This window comes from Perca fluviatilis, chromosome 15 (assembly GCF_010015445.1).
Source record: "Perca fluviatilis chromosome 15, GENO_Pfluv_1.0, whole genome shotgun sequence".
Lineage (NCBI taxonomy): Eukaryota > Metazoa > Chordata > Actinopteri > Perciformes > Percidae > Perca > Perca fluviatilis.
The window spans coordinates 3667487-3690770 of record NC_053126.1 but is presented as its reverse complement, the minus strand read 5'-3'; the positions used below and the strand labels follow the sequence as shown (position 1 = coordinate 3690770).

Sequence of the window (23284 nt, the reverse complement as noted above, 5' to 3'; positions counted from 1 at the left end):
GTATTCCACGCAAAGTTGGAAGTGTGCCTTCGTTTAGAAGGAGTCTCCCGGCTAATCCTGCCTTGTAACTGACCTGACTAGCTGATGTGATCCTTACCTAGCTACTGAGCATGTGCGTCTCCCAACAAAGATGGGACAGAAGTGAGAGGTCTCACTCTGTAGCTAAAACAGAGAGCTCAACACACAGGGTGAAAGGCGAGCTGCAGCAATGTGCAGTATAACAAAAATATGGTGTTTTTTGAAAATTAAACCATGTAAACCTATTCTGGTACAACCTCAAAATACAATTATGAACCTGAAATGAGCATAATATGAGCACTTTAAACCTAAAGGCTTTCTTAGCTGTGGCGAAAGACACAGCAGGGACAGAAAAAAAAAGTTGTGTTGAGTGTCTGAAGTGGTAGGTAGAGGAAAAGGGTACCATAAGCTGTTTTAGATAACTAGGGTAATTGAAATTGTATATTTTATAAACTACATGTGTTTTGTGTGCAGAAAGCTGAAGCTTCATCTAATTTCCCACATAAAATGTTTTAGAAACACATTTCGGTGAAGTATTTCCGTAAAGTAAGCGAAAGTTTCCAAACGAGCCGCCATGTTGGTCTGTTTTGAAATCCGGGAGCAGACAGCCCCGCGAGTGAAGCGTTCGTCCAATCAGGTTCAGCCATGGCGGTTGTAGGACAGTTGAGCCTGTTTTCTTTGCTTGTGGTCACTGAGGATAAATCGATAACTGCTTGTGGAAAGCCCATCAAGCATCGAATGCTGGGAAGCGTGGCGATGCCTTCCGTCAAAAAACCCCGCCCCAGTAAACACATACTATAACAGAGAAGTAGCACAGTGCTAATTAATAAGGGTGACAGTTATTGACATATATTTCAGGTTTGTCCTGTAGCTGATGTCAAGGTGTGTCACATTTTGATGGGAAGGAAAGAGTGTGTGTCTGTGTGTTTAGAGGAATGTTTTCGTTTCCCGCTTTCTGCAGTTCCCTTTCCTCCATCACATCTTTGATTGACAGTTCAAAAGAGAAATCGGTAGAGCAGGGCTTAGGTCAACTATCTGCTGTCAGCAGCATTAAACTGAATACTTGATTAGTACTACTGTGTACGTTCTGTTGATCCATCTGTTGACGGAGAAAAAAAAAACTTTTTTGTTCTTTTTAAGAAATATGTTGTAAAATAAGCTATTTATTTTTGAAGCGATAGCTATGAAAACGTGTTTCATTGTGTTTTAATGTGTCACACAATTGCAATAAAATCCTACTTCAGTCAGTTTTGTTGATTCTTTGTTCTCACAGCGTAGACAGTGACTGGCTCTCCTGAACTTCCTCCTATATGAGTCACACCCCCGTCTCACTCACATGTTACATGCCATTATTACTGCATGTCATTTCACTTAAAGGTAGCAGCAGTGGAGGACGGTTATGAAGGGACAGATGCAAGTGAATTTGGCAGATTTTCTTTCAGCTTTCCTGGTTTGCTGTGGTTGGGAGCTCGTGTTCTGAGAGACTGAAAAGATGGTTGATTCTGTTGGTGAGTGTTTAAGAGGAACTTTGTGTTTGAAATTATGGTTCCACTTTGCTTTGAAAGTGTGTGTGTGTGTGTGTGTGTGTGTGTGTGTGTGTGTGTGTGTGTGTGTGTTGGGACAGACATGCCACAGCCGTAACCGTGATGACATACCACCTTTCATGAACACAAAGGAGTCTTTATGAATGTTTATGACTGTTGTCATTAAGTGTATTTTGGTAAATTTTAACACTTTTATTACAAAGTAAGCATTGTTTGAGATGTCTTATGACCAGAACAGTTTTTGGCTGCAATACAGAATGAATATCTGCAGAATTTATAGTTTTTTTTAATACATTTTTTAAATATAGTTTTTTTGGTATGTAGGCCTTTATTTTTTTGGTATGTAGGCCTTTATTTTTGTGACAGCTTTGACATGAAAGGGGAGAGAGAGAGAGGGGGGGAATGATATGCCGCAAAGTGCCGCAGGTCGGAATTGAACCCGCGGCCTCTGTGTCGAGGACTGAGCCTCTATATATGGCCGAGCACTCTAACACTAGGCAACCAGGCACCCAGTTTTTTTTTTTTTTTTTATTTTAAATTCTGCGGAAAATTCTTCAGATTCCATGTTGCCCTGATTTTGAGAACATGATAAGTGTTACCGAAATGACACAAACTTGTTTAGCTGGTTGCAGCCTGGAGTAGCAGAATGTAAACTTGACTGTGGTTGTACAATAACAATAACAACATGCATGATCTTGTTTTTTTTAGCCGATGTGGCTCTCTCGACGGTGGTGTTCAGCCTGTACAACAACGTCAAGGCTCTTCTCAATGACAGCCGAAGAAATTCACAGAATGGTACAACTGAGGGAGTATAAAACACTTAAAGCTTTAGTGCATAACTTTTTGATATTAATGAACGTCCGTTACATTCATGCCGTTGCCAAATGAGTTGCTACAAAGCTAATTAAGACTATCAGCTCCACATAACTCTCTCTGGATTTCTCAGCATGACTGTGTTCAGAAGATTGTGACTTCCGGTGACTTTCCCAGACAGGAGCTCGAGAGGAGATAATGACCTCTTCTGAAGAGTCCCTCATGTTTTTTTAATCCTCCGTGTCCTCCTTGGCTACTAGCAACTGCGTGGAGGAGGGGTGGGGGCTTGTATCATGTGGATGCGCCAACACTGTTGTTGTCATTACTTAGAATTCCTCCTGGGGGAGACAGAAACTACGCACTATAAACTATAAACACCTTTGCTAACCGTAAAGACAGCGAAACGCAAAGGGGGGAGAAATTCGGCAGGGAGGAGATTTTCGGCACATACACCGGTAGCGCTATGAAGATGTTGCTAATGCTACGGATGGCCGCTGTTGTGACTCGGTGCTGGGTCTGATATGGTCTGTTTCCCGACGTTTAATTAAACGTTGTCACCCTTGGACACAGTTTGGCTAACTGTTGCCCCCTGTTTTCATTCTTTATGCTAAGCTAAGCTAACAATCTGCTGGCTGTAGCCTTATACTCAATGGGTAGACATGAGAGTAGTACTTCATCTCTCTCAACAGGAATGCAAATAAGCTTATTTCCCCAAAATTTCAAACAATTCCTTTAATATTTTACAAAATAAATCTGCATCATTTTGTTTACACATTGTGTGGCTTCACGACCTCACGACTTTATTGCATTTTTTTTTTTAAAGCTGTGGTAGGCAAAAATTCCTTAATAATCTTTCAGCATATTGTAATTCAAGTGGTCTGAGAGAAAACTAGACTTGGATCTGTTTTTAGGCTTTAGATAATCTAGCCAGTGACAGGAGACTTTGGCCAATCACAGGCTATTTCAGAGAGAGAGAGAGAGAGAGAGAGAGAGAGAGAGAGAGAGAGAGAGAGAGAGAGAGAGAGAGAGAGAGAGAGAGAGAGAGAGAGAGAGAGAGAGAGATCCTATTGGCTGTTCTGTGCATGCATTGCCATGCGACAGAGAGGGGAGAGCTGCAGAAGAGGTCTCACCCTACATGTACTTCCATTTCTGCTGTTTTTTGTTTTCTACCCACTGCAGCTTCATTTAAAAGTATTTGAAAAAAAAAAATTAAATTATCAACACTGGACTGCATGCCCCACGATTCATTGCAAAACCGATTCAGCGAAACACACTGTGTAATGTGTACAGTCAAATATAAAGCTCTGTCCGCTCTACAGGAGTACTTCGATGGAGTCTTCAGAAGACGCTGGAGGCCCATCCATCCTGCAGCGCTTCGTTGATCCAAATGCTGCTCAAAGAGCTGGACCAGAAGCGGATGAGGGCTAGCAAGGTTTGCTCCTTTGTTTCACATTTCAAAGCTGAATTTAAAACTGTGTACATGTAGATTCCCAAAAGCTTGTGTGTTTCTCTCTTTGAAGACAATGAGTTTGTTTTTTTATTCAGAAAAAGAATATTTGCAAAAGCCAATCAACTTAACTGTAACCTTTTGTTTGACAACTACTTTGTAATACAGAATCATACAAAAGGATCCTACACGCATGTCATCCCAGTGCTGCACACTCTCTACTATGCAGTTATTCAGGTAAGCCAAAGACACACCTGTGTGACTCTAATTGACAACATGTTGTTAGTGTAAACTTTGTAACAGTGGAAAGCTTTTTACAGTTGTAAATAGATGCAGAAGAAGAATCATTAACACGGCTCTGGATTCCCACTGACAGACTCTTAACCTCCCCCCTACACACGACACGTTTTTTTAAAGTGCTCATATTATGCTCATTTCCAGGTTCATAATTGTATTTCGAGGTTATATCAGATTAGGTTTACATGGTTTAATTTTCAAAAAACACCATATTTTTGTTGTACTGCACATTGCTGCAGCTCCTCTTTTCACCCTGTGTGTTGAGCTCTCTGTTTTAGCTACAGAGTGACACATCGCACTTCTGTTCAATCTTTGTTGGGAGTCGCACATGCTCAGTAGTTAGGTAAGGACTAGGCCTGTCACGATAACAAATTTTGCTGGACGATAAATTGTCCCAGAAATTATTGCGATAAACGATAATATTGTCATCGAGAGACCATTTGCATCTAATATAATGATAATGGCATAATAATACAGGTACACCTTTTCAAAGATCAATACACTTTTATTTCTAAATAATATTTAACACTGGAACTGGAAGACATTTTAAATATCCAGAACATGTCTTTGATCTCCTTTAGTATGTCGTCTTTCACGCTGATGTACAGTTGTGGAATTGCCGTTTGTGCACGTAAGTTCTCAGACTACAGACTCTGTACTACATTTTACAATTATTTAACTCTAAATATTAAATTTAAATAATATATAATTAATAAATTAAATCTATCTGTATGGCTATCTGCCACATGGCGATAAATGTACCAAAATAGTTCTGTTTTTCAGTCTTCATTTTGGCGCGTCGCGGCGTTCTGCTCCTCTTCAGGTCGGAGCCGTGGTGCGGCGGACACACACACACACACACACACACACAGACACACACACACACACACACAGGTGCAACTCTGACATACTTTCCACACTCCGTGTCCGCGGACAGCTGTAGGCTTGTACCGTTAATGTTCTGTGCATTGTCGGAAACATGCAGCCACTTTCCTGAAACCGCTTGCGAGACTGACCGCGGCGTGTATGTCCGAGCCCGTCTCCACAGTCTCCACCTGCAGGTTGTCAGCTGTGTGGTTTGGATTGAAAGGGAGAAACGAAGCGCCAAATAACACGGTGGATATCGCGCCATATAGGCCTACTTTCTTTGCGGGGCGCCCTTAACTGCAAAGTGCTGCGGGAAACCCTGCTCCAACTCTCAACTAGCGTTTGTCTGTCTCTGTCTGCCCCAGTCCCGCCGGCCCACACAAAAAGACCATGCGACTGACAAGAGGGTTCACTCCTAGTTCGGCTAAGGAACCGAGTGGTCCTCCAGTCTCTTTGGTAGCGAGAGACGAGGAAAACAAACAAGCATGCAAATGGAAATTATCGCGGCCGGAAAAATTATCGAGCTCATTTTTTTTATCGTGCGATAACTCGATTTATTGACTATCGCGACAGGCCTAGTAAGGACTACTAGCCAGTCAGAAGCAGAGTATGAGGGCGCGCCCTGACAGTACCTAGGTAAGGACTACTAGCCAGTCAGAAGCAGAGTATGAGGGCGTGCCCTGACAGTACCTAGGTAAGGACTACTAGCCAGTCAGAAGCAGAGTATGAGGGCGTGCCCTGACAGTAGCTAGGTAAGGACTACTAGCCAGTCAGAAGCAGAGTATGAGGGCGTGTCCTGACACGCCCTCATACTCTGTTATAGGTTTCACTTTGTAAACCTATAACGTGCACAAAAAAGATATATAACACAATAAAGATAAGGGGAAAAGCCAAAAAGCATAATATGAGCTTCACCCCAACCTGCCTCTTTATGTGGAAATGTTCAATCGTGCTCTTCTACTTTGTCACCTTACTTTCTGCTTTGCTTCCATCATAATTACTACGGCCCCTAGAGGGCGCCGCCACTAGTAACGTAAATATGAGTCGTAGTTGCTGCTTGAACAAACGACCTATGTGAGCATTTTTTGGGGGGACGACAGTTTCAACTTTACTTTGCAATGAATCCTTTTTCTGATTCTGACGTTATGTGGGAAGAAAATCTGACGATGAGGAAAGAAGACAAAAATATAAAAGTTGTAACACGTAATTTAATACGTTTCGCTGTTTCTGTATCTTTCCAGTCAGGTGTCATGATTCCTACTAGTGTTTACCAGATGGTGTACGAGTGTTTGATGAAGCTGCTGATATTACCGTCTCCTTACTCCGCTGTGGCTGTGAGCACTCTGAGGAGCATCAGGATGGAAATGACCACACCAGGTATCATCCATCAATGCACACATTTACAAAAGCTGCACACAATGATGCTGTAAAATAAACACTTTTGACAGACGAATTCTTCCTTTAACAGGCTCTTTATATCAGAGGACAGTCACTACGGAGCAAAACTTGAAGAAAGAGCCTTTCACCTTGAAGGAAAAGTGAGTAAATAATTTGAATGACAACTGTTACAAGGCTAAAGCTAACCTGGGCTCGTTAAATAAATAAGAAACACGTGTACTAAAGGCTAACCTAGTACGTAACATTAATGGTGTTGTCTTCTTCTGCGTGATACATTTAATATGAGAGTAAGACCAAAACTGGTCTAAATGAGTGTATACTTTCCTACCTAAGAGGGGTTGTGCTGTGTTAAACTGACTCACCCAGCCGCTGTTTTTAATTCACGCTCTGGAGCCGGGCGTGCTTGCTTCGGTGACCACGCCGTCTTGAGTGACCTCCGCTCCGGGTCTGCTTTCCAGCGTCCTTTGTCGCCGTCAGTGCTCCGCGAGCCCACTCTCCATGTTGTCGTTCATGTTTTAAAAGGTGTATTTACTAGAAGTCATGTTGTGGGAATCAAGAAAACGCCTCTTCAATTAAAAAAAACAAAGGTTTGTCTTCAGCGTGTGTGGACTGTAGCGTCCGTACTCTTGAGGCTCTCCACCTCTGCTTCCTGAATCAATTCCACACAGTCCATCTCCACACACCTGCAAGGCTGGGTTAAATCAGATCAACAACACCACACCCCCACTTCACTAGAGACGCATATCACAACAACAACCAACTTGTAAGTAAACTGGGGAGTTTAACACTCAATAAAACTAATATTCCTTCCCTGTTTGCTCGTTTCCTCCAGGGTGTTCGTGCTTGCCGACCCTGCTGTGTTTTCTGCTCCGCTGGAAGCAGCAGTAAGAGCACACTTGGAGGTGTCCAGCAGCTTTCCCAGGGACACATCAACCATGGAGAAAAATGTGGTGCTACGTGTGCTGCAGATTGGCCTGGGGACGACCTGCCATAGCGCCAGACTGGCTCAGGCTCTGGAGGTAAGCAAGTTTACCTTGGCCTCATTTTTCAACGTGCTTGTTAAGCCCTTGGCTTCACGTTTTAACGCTGTGGGTATCCCTTTGGCTTCATTTTCAATGTACTTGGTCAGGAACCCTTGGCGTCATTTTTCAACGTGCAGGGTAAAAGTAGTTAGGGTTAGGAAGATCGTTGGTGGGGTCAAAGGTGTACGTTTAATTGACACACGGGACACGAACAGGACACGGAAAGAGACACCAACCCTGGTCTCCTGGGTCAACACAGTCTCACTCCCAGCGTGTCAAACACAGACCCTTGCCCCGTGCCTTTTGGTGTTAGTTACCAACACAAAAAGTCTCCTTAAGCGTCTCAGTCAGACGCAGGGGGCTTTCAACTAATTCCAATGTAATCCCATCCGCAGAGATATTTGACGCTCTGGACATGCATTTGGCGTGATTTTTGGATGCACTTAGTTGGAGCTCTTGGCATAACTTTTGGACGCTCTGGGTTGAGACAGATTTGGCATCATTTTTCAACGTACTGGGTAAAACTCTTAGTTAGGGTTAGGAAAAGATTGTGGGTTGGGTTACAAAATGTATGTTTAAGTGACAGGGCATAACGGGACACAAACCCTGCTCTCCTGGGTGAAAGTCCTGTGTTGTTTGACCCATCCACCATCCCAACCAACCAACCATGTAACCAGATATACCAGATAACCATCCTTATGTGGAGTTTCAATCTTTAATACTATTCCCTACCATTGTCGCTCTTTATATTACATCATCTCACAGAGCCGCGATCGAGCTGCTGCTATGCCCGGTGTGTTCCATACAGATGCCAAAGGGTGATTTTTGAGTCGGTATCTGGCACTGATGGCCACTGACCAAGCGTCAGTATGCGAGTGAGAACAGCTTGGTCAGTCGGTTGATCTCTTCCAGACTAAAATGTCTTAACAACTATTGGACAAACTGCCATTACAATTTAGAATATATATTCATGGTCCCCAGAGCAGATGAGTCCTAATAACTTCAGTGATCCCTTTCATCTAACACAACCAGTATGTAAATTTTTTAACTTATCTTGATAAATATCTCAACATCAACCTGATCAATGCAAAAAAAAAAAAAAAAATTGTACAGACATTCATGGTTCCCAGAAGAAGGATCCTTTTGGTTAAAAAAAAAAAAATTGGTACCTGATTTTCCCTCAGACATTCATGTAGCCCTCATAAATAATGATAGCTTTGGTGATCCCTTAACTCCAATATTTTGGCTTATGCCCAAATAACTGCTGTACTTTTATCTTTATTCAGTATTTTTCGTTGTTTTTTTTATTTTCTATCAGACCATGTGTCTTAACTGTATTTCAGGCTCAGGAACATATGGTAGAGAAATATTTCCAGGAAGTGGTTCTAGCGGTGGAGAAGAGTTTGCATGGTGCAGGTGGTCGTGCAGACTATCTGAAAAAACTACAGCACATATACAGAGACATCCTGACTGTCTCTAAAGAAGGTGTGTGTTCTGAACAATGCTGTTGTAGCACAGATTGGTGGTAGCAGAGATTGTGACGTGAAGATTGATATGTTACCTTTACCCTGATTTCTCAAAAGGAACCAAGCTAGATCATGGTTCTGCATGCAGCACTTCAATGCCCTTTCCAGAGATCAACTTCCTCTTGTGGAAAGATGAAGAGGATCTATGTGAGTCAAACAGCCAAACAAAAGCTGCCACTACACTTACACGTACACTAAATGTTTCACCAAAGTTTGGGATGAAAATTGACCTTTGTGTATCATGTTGACCCGGTGTGTAAGAAAGCCAACCAGCGCCTATATTTCATAAACTTAGAAGTTTTAACGTGACTGATGAGAATGTTTAAAAGGTGCACTATGAGCTCCTGCATGACGTCACTTCTGTTGACGTTCCAAGTAAATACCAAACAAAACAGAACAAGCTCGCCCCTCCCCCCATGTTTCCGTAACTGTCATGACTAACTGACTAACTGTCACTAACCCCAATCCCCTCCCCCAACCATCTATTCAGAGATTGGCTGGAACGTGGTTTGTTGTATTTTGGTGCACAGCCTGTGCCCCTAGTGTTTGTTTGACGTTTACGATCCCCGTGTTGTCTCCCGAGACCGGGCTTTTTCACGGTGTGTTCAGGGGGCAGGCAGCTAGTGGATCAAGGAGAGATGCCTACGATTGGAGACAAAAATGAAATTGCGCTGAAACCACGCAGGAACTCATAGTGCACCTTTAAGTGTTGTTTCATCGAATTGCTTCTTACTTTTAACTTCGTACTATAAGTCGGTACGATTTACTCAAACAAAAAGACCAAAAACAACTTCAGGGGATAGTGAAAGTGTGCAGGAAAATTGCAGGCACTACTCTGAAAGATCATTCCAATTCTTTTAAAGCGAGAGTTTTTCAGAAGGCAGAGTCAACTTCAGCAGACAACAACCACCCTCTGTCCAGGCTGTTCTCATGAACCATACGTACATATAGCTAAGAAAAGTAATGCACAGGAGGTCAGGGTTGACGGGTGAGTCATAAAAAACAGCACTTTCAACCCTAGAGTGGAGTTAGTGACCCAGAGAAAACGAAATACTTTGACCCAGGAAACACATGTTCGTGTCCCTGGAGTGTTTTAATCAAACCACGACCTTTTTAATAATCTTAACTAGTCGTTTTGGTGCCTACACTTAACTGTCAGCGCCGCACGACGCTCAATTTTTGTTGGCTCAACTTAACCGTAATGTGAGCTTTAAAATGACCAGCAGCTCATGGTGCTCTGTAGCCGTCCCACAGTCACCTTTTGTGGACTAACTTTTACTCTAAACACAGCTAAACTTAACCGTCATTGCGAGTGATCGTCCCAGCCAGCAGTCGCCTAATTTCGTAGGATATTATATGAATGGGTGGGCATACGTTTTCATATGATATCTCATACGAACCCCTTTATGAGAATGCGTTGCTCTGTCACAGGCTTTTCAGTTGCTCCCATCTTCCTAGATGCAGAACTAACAGATTTAAAAACATATCCATACGTGCACTTAAAGTAATCTTTGTATGTGTTGGTTGTTGTCTGTATCACAAATTTCCCTGTCGGGAATAATAAAGACTACCTTACCTTAAAGGGACTCTACTGGCAAACTTCGTCGCGAGTTCCCGTAACTCAGCTAGTGTTGATGATGAAGAGGACAAAAGAGATTCAGTTCACTCTGAAGACAGTGGGATCCAGAGAGATCTGAAGGACAGTGACTTTGATGACACAGAGAAGTCTCCAGTCAAAAGCCCTGTGACGGCATTCACACGGAGAAATGCTTTTAAGGCGTCCATGAAGCCATCAGATCAAATGAGTCTACTGAGGGAGAAGATAAACACATTTCTTGGACACTCTACCGTCATTACAGAAGACACAAGGCATCACACAGCACGGGTCGTGGTACTGGGAGATGATCGTGCGTTGGGAAGACTTGCCAGGGCGTATTGCTCGATTCGGTGAGCAGCTGGTTTGTAATACCTTCTTTCAATCGATGTTACAGCAAAGTGGCGTATGTTCCTCAAACCTTTTCTGCATTTGCGTTGTGTGTGTGCACTTCTGAATGAGTAACCTCGTTGTCCATGTATTTCCCAACAGAGAAAGAGAGTCAAAACATCTCATTTTGACCAAGAAACTGAACCTACGATTGTACTACATCCCGGTCCCTGATGTGGAGCCTTCGCTCAGTTCAGCTGTAAGTTACACTGATTCACTTAGAGTAGTCTCGCATTGCCAGATCGATCTCCACAGCTCTGTGGAGTAAAGTCTGGCTACACCGCAGATTCATTCTGGGATAGGAGAGAAAAAAAACGCTCTCTCTTTAAACCAATCACAATCGTCTTGGGCGGCGCTAAGCTCCGGATGCAGCAACGGTGGCTGTGCAAAATAGTCTCGGGAAGGAACTTGTTTTGGTGGAACATTTGCACCCTGCAAAAAAACCTGCCACATTCAAAATTAAATGAAGTTAACTGTTCACACAACACAGTAATGTGAGCGATTTAAATGAGCTGATACATGGTTAAACCTCATTGTCTTTTACCAGTGTATCGCCATGTGTACTTCCCCAGCAATCCCACCAATCGGTCCCAAAACGTCCCAGTTAGAGAGTAATGCCGTAAACGTATTCTTTATAAATCTCTACCTCGAAAGAACCATGCAGACCTGCCTTGTTGCACGATCCAAATTTACTTCAAAACTTGCCATTTTCAGCGTGTAGCTCGCTAGCTTGAAGTTTGTTGTTTACCGAAGCGGAACGGATTTTTGAGAACGGCAACACACCGAGAGCGGAAGGTTAGGGACATCAAATGCCGCATGTCAGGCAATTATCCTGGAAAATGTACTTCTGTTCATCCAGACTACACTCAAAGCGATACTGACTGACTGGTATGAATGTAGAAGACTATACGACCCTGCAACAGCTGTTTTTCCTCATAGGATAGCCCATGTCAGGATGAAGGCAGACTGTCTCTCGCCTCCATATTGGGAAGAGTGGATCCATGGTACAACAGCAACATCAACAGTCTGGGACCTGTAATCTCCCAACTGGCTGAAACGGTAACTGCAGATTAAACAGGACTAATGCCTAAATTTTAGGCCTTAAAAAGTCTTAACACTATCTCTAATGCTCTTTGAAATTTTTGTTATTTTTAATTCTGTGGTTGTAGTTCTTTCGCTCGTCCAAATATAATTAGTGGTATTGTATATGTACAGATTATTATTACTCTGTGTCACTTTTATTCAATTTTAATACATTTATTTACTTTGCAATTACTTTTGTAACTCTGCATTTCGTTGTACTTTTATGTCGTGATATAGGGCTTAAATTCCATTCTTAAAAGGTCCTAGGTCTTTTGGTTCCAGTACTTTTCTCTTTTAGTTCTCCACTGCAGATGGTACCCCATCAGTGTAGTCCTCAGCTGATCCGCATAGCGACATAATGTTAACCGTGTTCATGTTCATACCGTCTTCCTTCTGTGATGTCTCTCTACTGCAGCAATCGAATCACAGCGAGCCAGCGGAGCGAAACCTCTTCCTGCTGGACAGCCTGTGTTACTACCTTCGCTGTGGGACGCAGCTAGTTCACCTGCCGCTCTATTCAGTTAAGGTACAGTGGTACAGACATTAAACTTTACATGCATGCAAATATTGAAGATCCCAAGTAAGGTTGGGTTTTCATATGTCAACATAGGCAGCAGAAATATCAAATTATCACATATAATGCAGTGTTTATATAGAAGCTCCGCCCCTGAGATTCACGGACAGATAAATACTGGCTGCCAGCACATTCACATTAGAGGATGGATACCCGAACCGAGCCCGACGGGCTGGGCCGGGTTCAGACAGATATTTAGAAATGATGTTGGGGTTCGGCTCGGGCTCGGCCACATCAGCAAGATAAGGCATTGAACATTTTAAATTTAAAACAGCTTATTATGTAGGAGCGCGCCTGTGTTAACGTGGGCTTGTTGCCCTGTGTACGCTGATACCTCATCTGTTGACATTTCCAAATGTCTTCCTACAGCTGCTTAATAAAAGTTTTCACACAAACAAACGTACGTGTCATTAGTATGAGGAAAAAACGTGATTTTAACTGTCGGGCTCGGACAGAAATATCTTAATACCTGTCGGGCTCGGGCCGCGTTCGGTTACTGTTCTGTCGGACGCGGGCCGGGCTCGGACAGAAAAATGCGTCCCGATCCGCACTCTAACTCACACGCTGTCGCTCCTCCTACCCCCCTCCCATCAACTGACGCCGCCTGTTGCTGGAAAAAGTGTTGTTTGGCTCGTGCACTCCTTTCTGAGCTAGACCGTCAAGGGGTTATTCACTGGAATTGACAAAAAAGTGTTTTGGATTACCATCACGTACTATACCTTTAAATGAGCATGTGGAGTGTAAAAAGGATCACTTGTAGTTCTGAGGAATCCCCAGAGAATGATCTTAATTCTGAAAAGGTCATGCATATATTTAAATGGCTTTCTGTATTTGTTGATGCTAGACATGCACTTCCTGGTTTGACTGACTACAGTTTGTGTTTTTAGATGACCCGCTCCAGGCGTGGTGTGGTGGAGGAGGTGTTTGTGTCCCATCTGGAGGCCGACATCCCAGAGTTCAGACACCTTAAAGAAAAGTTCTCAAGTATGTTTCTGAATCTCTTTCTGTGTGTGTGTGTGTGTGTGTGTGTGTGTGTGTGTGTGTGTGTGTGTGTGTGTGTGTGTGTGTGTGTGTGTGTGTGTGTGTGTGTGTGTCTGTGCGTGTGTGTTCCAGGATGGGAGAAAAACGTTCTCTGGTTTATTGCCATTTCTTTAAACCAATCACAATTGACTTGGGCGGTGCTAAGCGCCGCACAGAGCCACGGTGCCTCCGCTAAATAGTCTTGGGAAGTTTTTGTTTAATTTTTTTATTTAAAGATAATTTTTGGGGGCTTTTTCCACCTTTAATTTTGACATGACAGCTAGGCAAGAAAGGGGAGAGAGAGGGGAAAATCGTCACAGGTCTGATTCGAACCCTGGACCTCTGCGTCAATGCATAAACCTCTAAATATATGTGCGCCTGCTCTACCCACTGAACCAACCCGGCCACGATCAAAAGTAGTTTTAGTCGTGCAACAGAAAACTCCGATTGGACAGATAGTCTAGCTAGCTGTCTGGATTTACCCTGCAGAGATCTGAAAAACAGTTAACCATAGTCCTCACAAATCCACCGGCGTTTAAAATTACAACACAAAGAAAGAGGAAGGGGACGGACATCCGGCCGAAAAGAGTGAAATCCGGCGGCAACAGAGCAATCGCAGAAGTGGAACATCGTGGATATAGACTATGACTGTGCTTGTGTCATGACTAATGACTGTAACATTATAGTTACTTAAAGTGAAGTGTTGTCTTTGACAGAGGAGCGGTCTGCACGCCGAAAGAAGTCAACAGTGGTCTTTGGGGCGATCATCTCAGTCACTTACACAAAGGTAATTGTAATTGTTCATTTCTTACACTGCACAGTGACTTTGATTCTTGTATTTCATATCTGTCTCGTTCTATTTTAGCCATTTTTATATTCTCTTTAACAAATGTTTTGAATTGAGCTGAAAAGGGAGGTTGCACTTCAGCAATAGAGATTCTTGTTGGAGAGCTAAACCCAAAATCCAATATGCATGTTCCAAAATGTGAAGAAAAAATAGCACATCTCCCAAGTTCCCAAGTTAAGGAGGACAAAATCAGTGGTGGAAGAAGTATTCAGATCCTTTACGTAAGTAAAAGCACTAATAACACACTGTAAAAATACTCTGTTACAAGTAAAAGTATCAAAGTATTATCAGGAAAATGTACTTAAATTATCCAAAGTAAAAGTACCCAATGCAGAAGAATCCTCCCATTGTAGAAAGAGATAAGTGAGATAAGTAGAAAGGGTTAAAACATATAAACTACATGTGTTTAGTGTGCAGAAATATTAATGTGTAAAGTAACTAGTAACTAAAGTAACTAGTAACTAAAGCTGTAACAGATGAATGTAGCGGAGTAACTAAAGTAACTAGTAACTAAAGCTGTAACAGATGAATGTAGTGGAGTAACTAAAGTAACTAGTAACTAAAGCTGTAACAGATGAATGTAGTGGAGTAACGAAAGTAACTAAAGCTGTAACAGATGAATGTAGTGGAGTAACTAAAGTAACTAGTAACTAAAGCTGTAACAGATGAATGTAGTGGAGTAACTAAAGTAACTAAAGCTGTAACAGATGAATGTAGCGGAGTAACTAAAGTAACTAGTAACTAAAGCTGTGACAGATGAATGTAGTGGAGTAACTAAAGTAACTAAAGCTGTAACAGATGAATGTAGTGGAGTATTTAAAGTAACTAGTAACTAAAGCTGTAACAGATGAATGTAGTGGAGTAACTATAGTAACTAGTAACTAAAGCTGTAACAGATGAATGTAATTAAGAGTAACTAAAGCTGTAACAGATGAATGTAGTTAGGTAACTAAAGTAACTAGTAACTAAAGCTGTAACAGATGAATGTAGTGGAGTAACTAAAGTATATAACTAAAGCTGTAACAGATGAATGTAGTGGAGTAACTAAAGTAACTAGTAACTAAAGACTGTAACAGATGAATGTAGCGGAGTTAACTAAAGTAACTAAAGCTGTAACAGATGAATGTAGTGGGTAACTAAATAACTAGTAACTAAAGCTGTAACAGATGAATGTACGAAGTAACTAAAAGTAACTAAAGCTGTAACAGATGAATGTAGCGGAGTAACTAAAGTAACTAAAGTAACTAAAGCTGTAACAGATGAATGTAGCGGAGTAACTAAAGTAACTAAAGCTGTAACAGATGAATGTAGTGGAGTAACTAAAGTAACTAAAGCTGTAACAGATGAATGTAGCGAGAGTAACTAAAGTAACTAGTAACTAAAGCTGTAACAGATGAATGTAGTGAGGTAAAAACTAAAGTAACTAAAGCTGTAACAGATGAATGTAGCGGAGTAACTAAAGTAACTAGTAACTAAAGCTGTAACAGATGAATGTGTGAAGTAACTAAAGTAACTAGTAACTAAAGCTGTAACAGATGAATGTAGCGGTAACTAAAGTAACTAGTAACTAAAGCTGTAACAGATGAATGTAGTTAAGTAACTAAAGTAACTAGTAACTAAAGCTGTAACAGATGAATGTAGCGAGATTAACTAAAAGTAACTAAAGCTGTAACAGATGAATGTAGTGGAGTAACTAAACTAGTAACTAAAGCTGTAACAGATGAATGTAGTGAGAGTAACTAAAAGTAACTAAAAGCTGTAACAGATGAATGTAGTGGAGTAACTAAAGTAACTAGTAACTAAAGCTGTAACAGATGAATGTAGTGGAGTAACTAAAGTAACTAGTAACTAAAGCTGTAACAGATGAATGTAGTGGAGTAACTAAAGTAACTAGTAAGCTATAGCTAACAGATGAATGTAGTGGAGTAACTAAAGTAAGTAGTAACTAAAGCTGTAACAGATGAATGTGGAGTGGTCTAAAGTAACTAAAAGCTGTAACAGATGAATGTAGTGGAGTAACTAAAGTTACCTAAAGCTGTAACAGATGAATGTAGCGAATTAACTAAAGTAACTAGTAACTAAAGCTGTAACAGATGAATGTAGTGGAGTAACTAAAGTAACTAAGTAACTAAAGCTGTAACAGATGAATGTGAGATTAACTAAAGTAACTAAAGCTGTAACAGATGAATGTAGTGGAGTAACTAAAGTAACTAAAGGCTGTAACAGATGATGTTGGAAGGTAACTAAAGTAACTAGTAACTAAAGCTGTAACAGATGAATGTAGTGGAGTAACTAAAGTAACTAGTAACTAAAGCTGTGACAGATGAATGTAGTGGAGTAACTAAAGTAACTAAAGCTGTAACAGATGAATGTAGTGGAGTAACTAAAAGTAACTAGTAACTAAAGCTGTAACAGATGAATGTAGTGGAGTAACTAAAGTAACTAGTAACTAAAGCTGTAACAGATGAATGTAGTGGAGTAACTAAAGTAACTAGTAACTAAAGCTGTAACAGATGAATGTAGTGGAGTAACTAAAGTAACTAAACTAAAGCTGTAACAGATGAATGTAGTGGAGTAACTAAACTAGTAACTAAAGCTGTAACAGATGAATGTAGTGGAGTAACTAAAGTAACTAGTAACTAAAGCTGTAACAGATAGAATGTAGTGGAGTAACTAAAGTAACTAGTAACTAAAGCTGTAACAGATGAATGTAGTTGGAGTATTTAATTAGGACAATACATAAAAAAAAATAAAACGACGTTTTGGCACAAAGCCTTCTCCTTCAAACCATAAAGCTTTGATTTAGTGTGATGTTAGCCTAATGAAAGAAGTGAAAGGCGGTATTTTGTCATCCTTGACTTGGGAACTTGAGATGTGCTACCTTTTCTTCACGTTTCTAATGTTTTTGATTGTTTTAAACTGCTTTTTAATGTTTAATGTAAAGCCTGTTGACTTGTTGCTGAAGTGTGCTATATAAGAAAAGTCATTATTAATGCTTTATATTTCTCATTAGCATCCACAGGACTAACTATTGTCTCCTCAACAGATGTCTTTAAGCAAACGAGAAGTTGTAAAGGGAAAGGCGCCCATGACATGTGGCGTGGTTATTACATCAGAGCCGGCCGCTGTGACATCAGGTTAACCTTTTGCATTTATAATTAGTTGACAGATGCAACGAATGCAACGATGCAAGGATTTTAACGACTTGTCACTTTGTGTAGGCGAGGATCACCTTACTGTCAGGTTTGACAGTGTGAACCCACAACACAACACCGTAAGAAGTTATTTACTTACTGCTCAGGAATATAATTAGATTTGTTTTAATAATGAGTCCCTATTATACTCCTTTACAGCCTCATATTTGTACTCTTGGGGTCTACTAGAATAGTAGAGTAGAGTAATCTAATTAATTACTTTTCCCATCGTTGCAACGCCGTTATCGTTACTGAGAATGTAAAGTGGCGCGTTACTACAATTTGGTTGAATGAAGCGCGAGGTGTCAGGCTTTGGCTACACATCAGCTGCCTGGAGAGAGCAGGGGGATGATGACACCGTTGCAAATGCGATGATGATTGGCTGGGTGGGCGGATGCCCTGCTCACGATGTCTCACTGCACACTCTGACTACGACTAAACACAAGACAGCGACAATGGCGACGAGCCAGGGAAATTCAAAGGTAGCGTTCTCGAACTGGAAGTACCGGCACTACTTCTCGCTCATTGAAATTAAATGCAAGAATGTTTATGTAACATGCACGCTATGTTTGACGTTAAAGATGTTATAGAACGTAATAGCGTTATAGAACATAAAAAATAACGTCAGTTACTTTGCTGAGTATCTAATTACTTTTACAATGTGATAACTGAGTTACTAACTCAATTAAAAGTAATTTTGCCCAGCATCATGTAAACAAACAGAAACAAAAATACTTCTAATACGTCCCTGAAACAAACCGAGCACTCAGGAGGATATTAAAAGGTTGTATTATGATATATGATATATGTTGCATGTTACGTTTCCACTGTTTAGAAATGAAAGCCCGCTCCATTTTTCCTTTTCAGTTTTCGTGGGTGCAGCTGCTTCTTCTTCTTCTCCCCCGGGAAAACACGACCGCGTTGTATTGTGGTATACGGGAGTAAAATGTAGGGTACATCTTATGTAAACTCAAATTAGCTGTGCATTGTGGGTATTTTATAGTGGACTATACAGTAAATGAGATTAACCGTGGAGAATTCAAACACCACTGCAAAGTGGCGAACACACTATATAGTGCTCTATTTCCAAGATGGGGAACGGTTTCTAACACAGCTTCTGTTAGAGCTTTTGGCCCGCCTTCCTGAAAAGCCCAGTCTGCTCTGATTGGTCAGCTGGCCCACTCTGTTGTGATTGGTGAACTATGGGAAGTACATATGAAAAACTGGGCTGGCTTTCTCAATCAGTGACATCACTAATGGAGGAATTTCAAACAGGAATGTGGGCGAGCCGTTTATAGGCAGTTGAGATGAAGTGCTGTCTGTGGGAGAGAAAGCTCGGTCTCTAGCTTTTGAGTGAAATGTGTTTTTTGTACTTTATACATAAATTACACACACAAAACTATATAACGCACTAAAAGATAGGAAAAATCCAAATAAAGAAGCATAATAGGGGCTCTTTAATCATTATTATTAAGTTTATTTGAAGTAATATTTATAATAGTGTTGTAACTGAACCTTTAATGCAAATTGTTAAGTTATTGCTAAAACTTTTCTGTTTTGATTTCAGGCGATCCAAACCCAGAACATCAGCTTCAGGACGATGGAGCATCGAACTCTCTCCGTGTGTCTGGACAGGGACTCCCGCAGGACATACAACGATGTCCAAAGGTCTTCTACGACTCTACGTTCCTGTTTCGACATTTTCTCTACACCTTGAGCAAATTAACACTTGCGTTGTCTTCCCGTCGACCATGCAACTCTCTCTTTTTCTGGGTCAAAATCGAAAATGAAAACTTTTTTTCAACGTTTTGGTCGTCACTTTTGTCACTTTCCCCAATGTTTTTGTCACTTGTCACGTTTTTTTTTGTCACTAAAACATGACGTTTTTGGAGCTTTTCACGATGTTTTTGTCGATTTTTTTCTCCCTTTTGTGACATTTTTATTGTTTTTTTTCCACGTTTGTCACGTTTCCTGACATTCAACGTTCTTTCAACGTTATTTTCTTTTTTTTTTTTTTTACAAATGCTATAAAATTGTAGCCTCGTGAGACCGTCCTGATCTGGCGAGCTCCAGTTTTCCACTCACAGATTAGTCTGGCATCTTGAGATAGAGAAAATTTGGAGCCGTTCGACCAATCAGTGTTGGTTTTGAAGCGGGTTAGGTGGTGATAGACAGATGGTTTATCCAATCATCTAACCAGTATTTTCAGACAGCGGTAGCCCTAATTCTGTCAGCCGCTCGCTAATGCTTTTTTCTCTTGGATCCTTCTTTTGGAATATGGACCGAGAACCTGAAATTGGGCCTTTTATTCCTAAATTCTCGTTACACAAACGGCAAATCTCCTTTACCGACACGTTGCTTACTTGCTGAGCTAACGAGCTATATGCTTTGCCTGCAGCAGCAGCAGCAGGGGTAGCCTGGCTTGTGGTTGTATTTTCATACGCTTCGTTGATCTGATTGGTTGATTTGGCCCGTCTATCACCAACTATAGGTGGTGATAGACAGATGGTTTATCCAATCAGCTAACCAGGATTTTCTCCCCTTCCCAAAAGTTCTCCAACGGAAAGTTCCCAGATTGATATGCCGAGCTAATGCGAAGCGATCCATCTGGTGGAGTCAGGTTAATAAAATTGAACAAAACCCCCAAATCCAATGAAAGTAGTGAACTGAACATTTATTTTTACTTGTGTAGAGCGTTGTATGGAACCATCAACGTTATTTATTTGGACAATTTGGTGGAAAGAAACCCAAATTTCTGATATAGAAACTTTTGGAAAATGGGACAACAGGAGAGTTAAAAGTGTGAAACAATGTGATGTCGTTTCTTTACAGGGTAGAAATCTCTCCGTGCCTGGACCCAGGATGCAGCGTCCGGTCCCGGTTCAGTGTGAGCCAGGAGCGAGAGCAGCTGTTCAGCAAGTATGTGGACAAAGTCCTGTCGCTGCCGATCAACACCTTCACCGGAGAGTGAGCCGTCCACTGCTGTACATAATGCTCTACCGACACCAGATTGAGTGTTACATAGTGTTCAGTGTTTGGTTATTTTTGGTTATAAGCAGTATTTAAGCATTATAATGTATTTGTAAGCAGATATAAGTGTTTATTATGCATTTGTCCTGCAACGCATTCTCATGAACGGGTTGGTATGATATCGTACGAAAACCTATGCACAACAATTTGTGTAATATCCTACAAAATATGCGAGTCAGTCGTTTAGTTAGTCTTACACACACTATGCTTGTTACACACACAGGGACGCACAGCAGTACACACACATGCAGAAGATTACAAATAGAAATATTGCGGTGCAAATCCTCCATCATAACAGCAATGCTCCAAGGTCCAAACGCGCCTGGCTTTTAAAGGGAATGGGAGATGATCTCTGATTGGTTGATTGCATGTTACGCCCAAAACACACCTCTGATTAATGAAGACACTAACCGTGCGTTCATGGACATCGGAAAAACGTTTTTCCGAATGAAAATGTCACCATTCACGTAACTTCCTGTTGGAATCAGAGGTGGAAACTGGGGCTGGATTTAGATAACAGAGTTCCCCAGTTGGTGACGCGTTGTTGACAGCTGACGTCTGATGGAGGCGACTTTGGTTCACGGAACATATTTCAATGATAATAAACTGTTTATTGTGGACAAATGCCTCTGCCAAGAAACATGCACAGACATAATATGTTTAAAATTATTCATAAATAGGCCTATGTATAAAAAAACACCACATTATCCGTGTCTTTTCCCGTTCGTTGTCCTGCAGATAACACAAACACACACCTGGCGATGTGCTGTTTGGATGCTCGCATAAGAAAACAGCAGAGAATCTTCTGTTATTGTGGCCTCCATGTTTTCACACACCTGATGCTCTAGGCAACGGCCAACCGTTGGTGGCAGTCATGCAAAAATTTGAATGTTATGCCAAACACCAATATAACAGAAGAAGAAGAACACGCATCCCGACCATGTGAACGCTGCCAGTCGGAAAAATAACGTAACCAGGGGGGGCGGTGCCTGTTATTCCGAGGTGGCATGAACGCACGGTAAGTACAACCCTTTAGAACCAGGCGCCCGGAGCGTTTTTTACCGCCGTCCAACTAGCAAAAGTGGATTTGGACACGCCCTAAACACACCTGCGCCAGGCGCTTCACGCACTTCGATCTATAAAATAGGACCCTAAAACTTTCTGAATTGATGAATAAAATTTGATAAATAAATTAGGATAATACGGATACCACAGAAAGTACAATTATGTAAAGGCAGGAGAAGTTTGCAAGTTTAAAACCAGATTTCTGAATCGTCCACAATGTACAAATATAGATACAAATGACGTGCCTTACTTCTCGTAGCGATATGTACGAATGGTTCATGAGAACAGCCTCATTCGTCAACAGAAGTCCTCCTGTGGACACAGAAGTTGTGTTTGTTGTCAGGGATGCACCATCAGTATCTGTGAACGTGGCGTAGTGTTTATACAGTTAATCTGTCGGTGAATAAATGCTACAACTTCTTAAGACCCAAGTTCCCGCGTCTTGCTTGCCCCCCTGCTGGTTTAAGTGGAAGGGTTTGAATCCGACCCGAGGCCCTGTTTGTTTGTCCAAGACAAATTTCCTTCGCGACATAAAACAAAATATCTCATCTTATCACATGTCATCCACTCTCTCTCTCCTCCCCCCCTCATTTCCTGTCATTCTCTAGCTGCTCTAATAAAAAAAGGAAAAAAAACCCTAGCTCACCTGGTAGAGTGGGCGCCATTGACATATATATATATATATGGGCGCCCATATGAGGAGGTTTTCTTCTTCTTCTAGTCAGTAGAAAGAGCAGCGTCGGTAGCATTTGCTCATTAGCGCCGCCGCTGTTCAGGAGAAGACTGCAACTAGTGTCGCGACCACCAGCGCAGGTATAAATACTCACGGCGATCTCATGAGGTCACATTTGCATGCGCCAGCTGCGCTGCGTCCAGTATAACACGCTTTACTCCTTGACGCAGTGGCCACAGGTAAGACTCCGACCTGTGGCCCTTTGCTGCATGTCATCCCTCCCTTCTCCCCCCCCCACCTTCATATCTAAGCTGTCCTATCAATTAAAGGCAATCAAATGTCCAAAAAATTAAATAAACAAACTACCAGGTGACTTCTGTTGAAGCATACTATGAAAAATACATACACATGTGAAAGGATGTTTACCACGCCATATAATGGGCAATGACTTTTCATAGTTATGGCAAAAACTTATCTTCCAAGTTTTGCAGTATAGTTTTATGACTTTGGTGTTTTGTTTAACAATTTTTTATGATTTTAAGAAAGTGTTTAATTCCATTAATAAACCCAATTAAATTAGGCTTTCTGTTTTTCCACTTACATAGATGAATACATGATGCTTTCCAGTTAGAATGACTGTATTAATAACAGAAGATATGTGGTTGTTGAGTTTTTCGAGATAAAATAAGACATCTACTACATTGAATATGGGAATGCAAGGTATTATAACAGTAACATCAATGACAATCTGCTTCCTGTTTACACCGGCACGCACATGCCCAGTGTGTGTGAATGGTCATGTGATATGCGTGTTGTCAGACGTGTTAATTTGATTATATTATAATACACATCCATTCATTAATATTTGTCCAAAATAGTTTA

At 41.3% G+C, this 23284-nt stretch overlaps 1 protein-coding gene and 1 long non-coding RNA gene across 3 annotated transcripts; one reads left to right on the top strand and one right to left on the bottom strand.

Moving 5' to 3' along the window:
* The first annotated feature begins 1371 nt into the window (after window positions 1–1371).
* pik3r6b (phosphoinositide-3-kinase, regulatory subunit 6b) lies at window positions 1372–20952 on the top strand. Of its 2 annotated transcripts, XM_039823708.1 has the most exons (19): window positions 1372–1526; window positions 2271–2357; window positions 3695–3807; window positions 3991–4059; window positions 6228–6363; window positions 6455–6524; window positions 7217–7403; window positions 8750–8891; window positions 8990–9079; window positions 10516–10879; window positions 11019–11115; window positions 11856–11975; window positions 12415–12525; window positions 13461–13557; window positions 14310–14380; window positions 17487–17577; window positions 17662–17714; window positions 19202–19302; window positions 20467–20952. In XM_039823708.1, the coding sequence occupies exons 1-19, from the start codon at window positions 1511–1513 to the stop codon at window positions 20603–20605; spliced, it is 2154 nt and encodes a 717-aa protein (XP_039679642.1). In that variant the 5' UTR covers window positions 1372–1510; the 3' UTR covers window positions 20606–20952. The 2 variants fall into 2 exon arrangements, with proteins under 2 accessions (XP_039679642.1, XP_039679643.1); XM_039823709.1 differs by lacking the exon at window positions 11856–11975.
* Window positions 20517–22879, bottom strand: LOC120573845. The gene is made up of 3 exons (XR_005641784.1): window positions 22376–22879; window positions 21980–22041; window positions 20517–20630 (listed from the first exon to the last, which is right to left on the bottom strand). It is a non-coding gene; the product is annotated as an uncharacterized LOC120573845 (long non-coding RNA).
* Window positions 22880–23284: the final 405 nt, after the last annotated feature.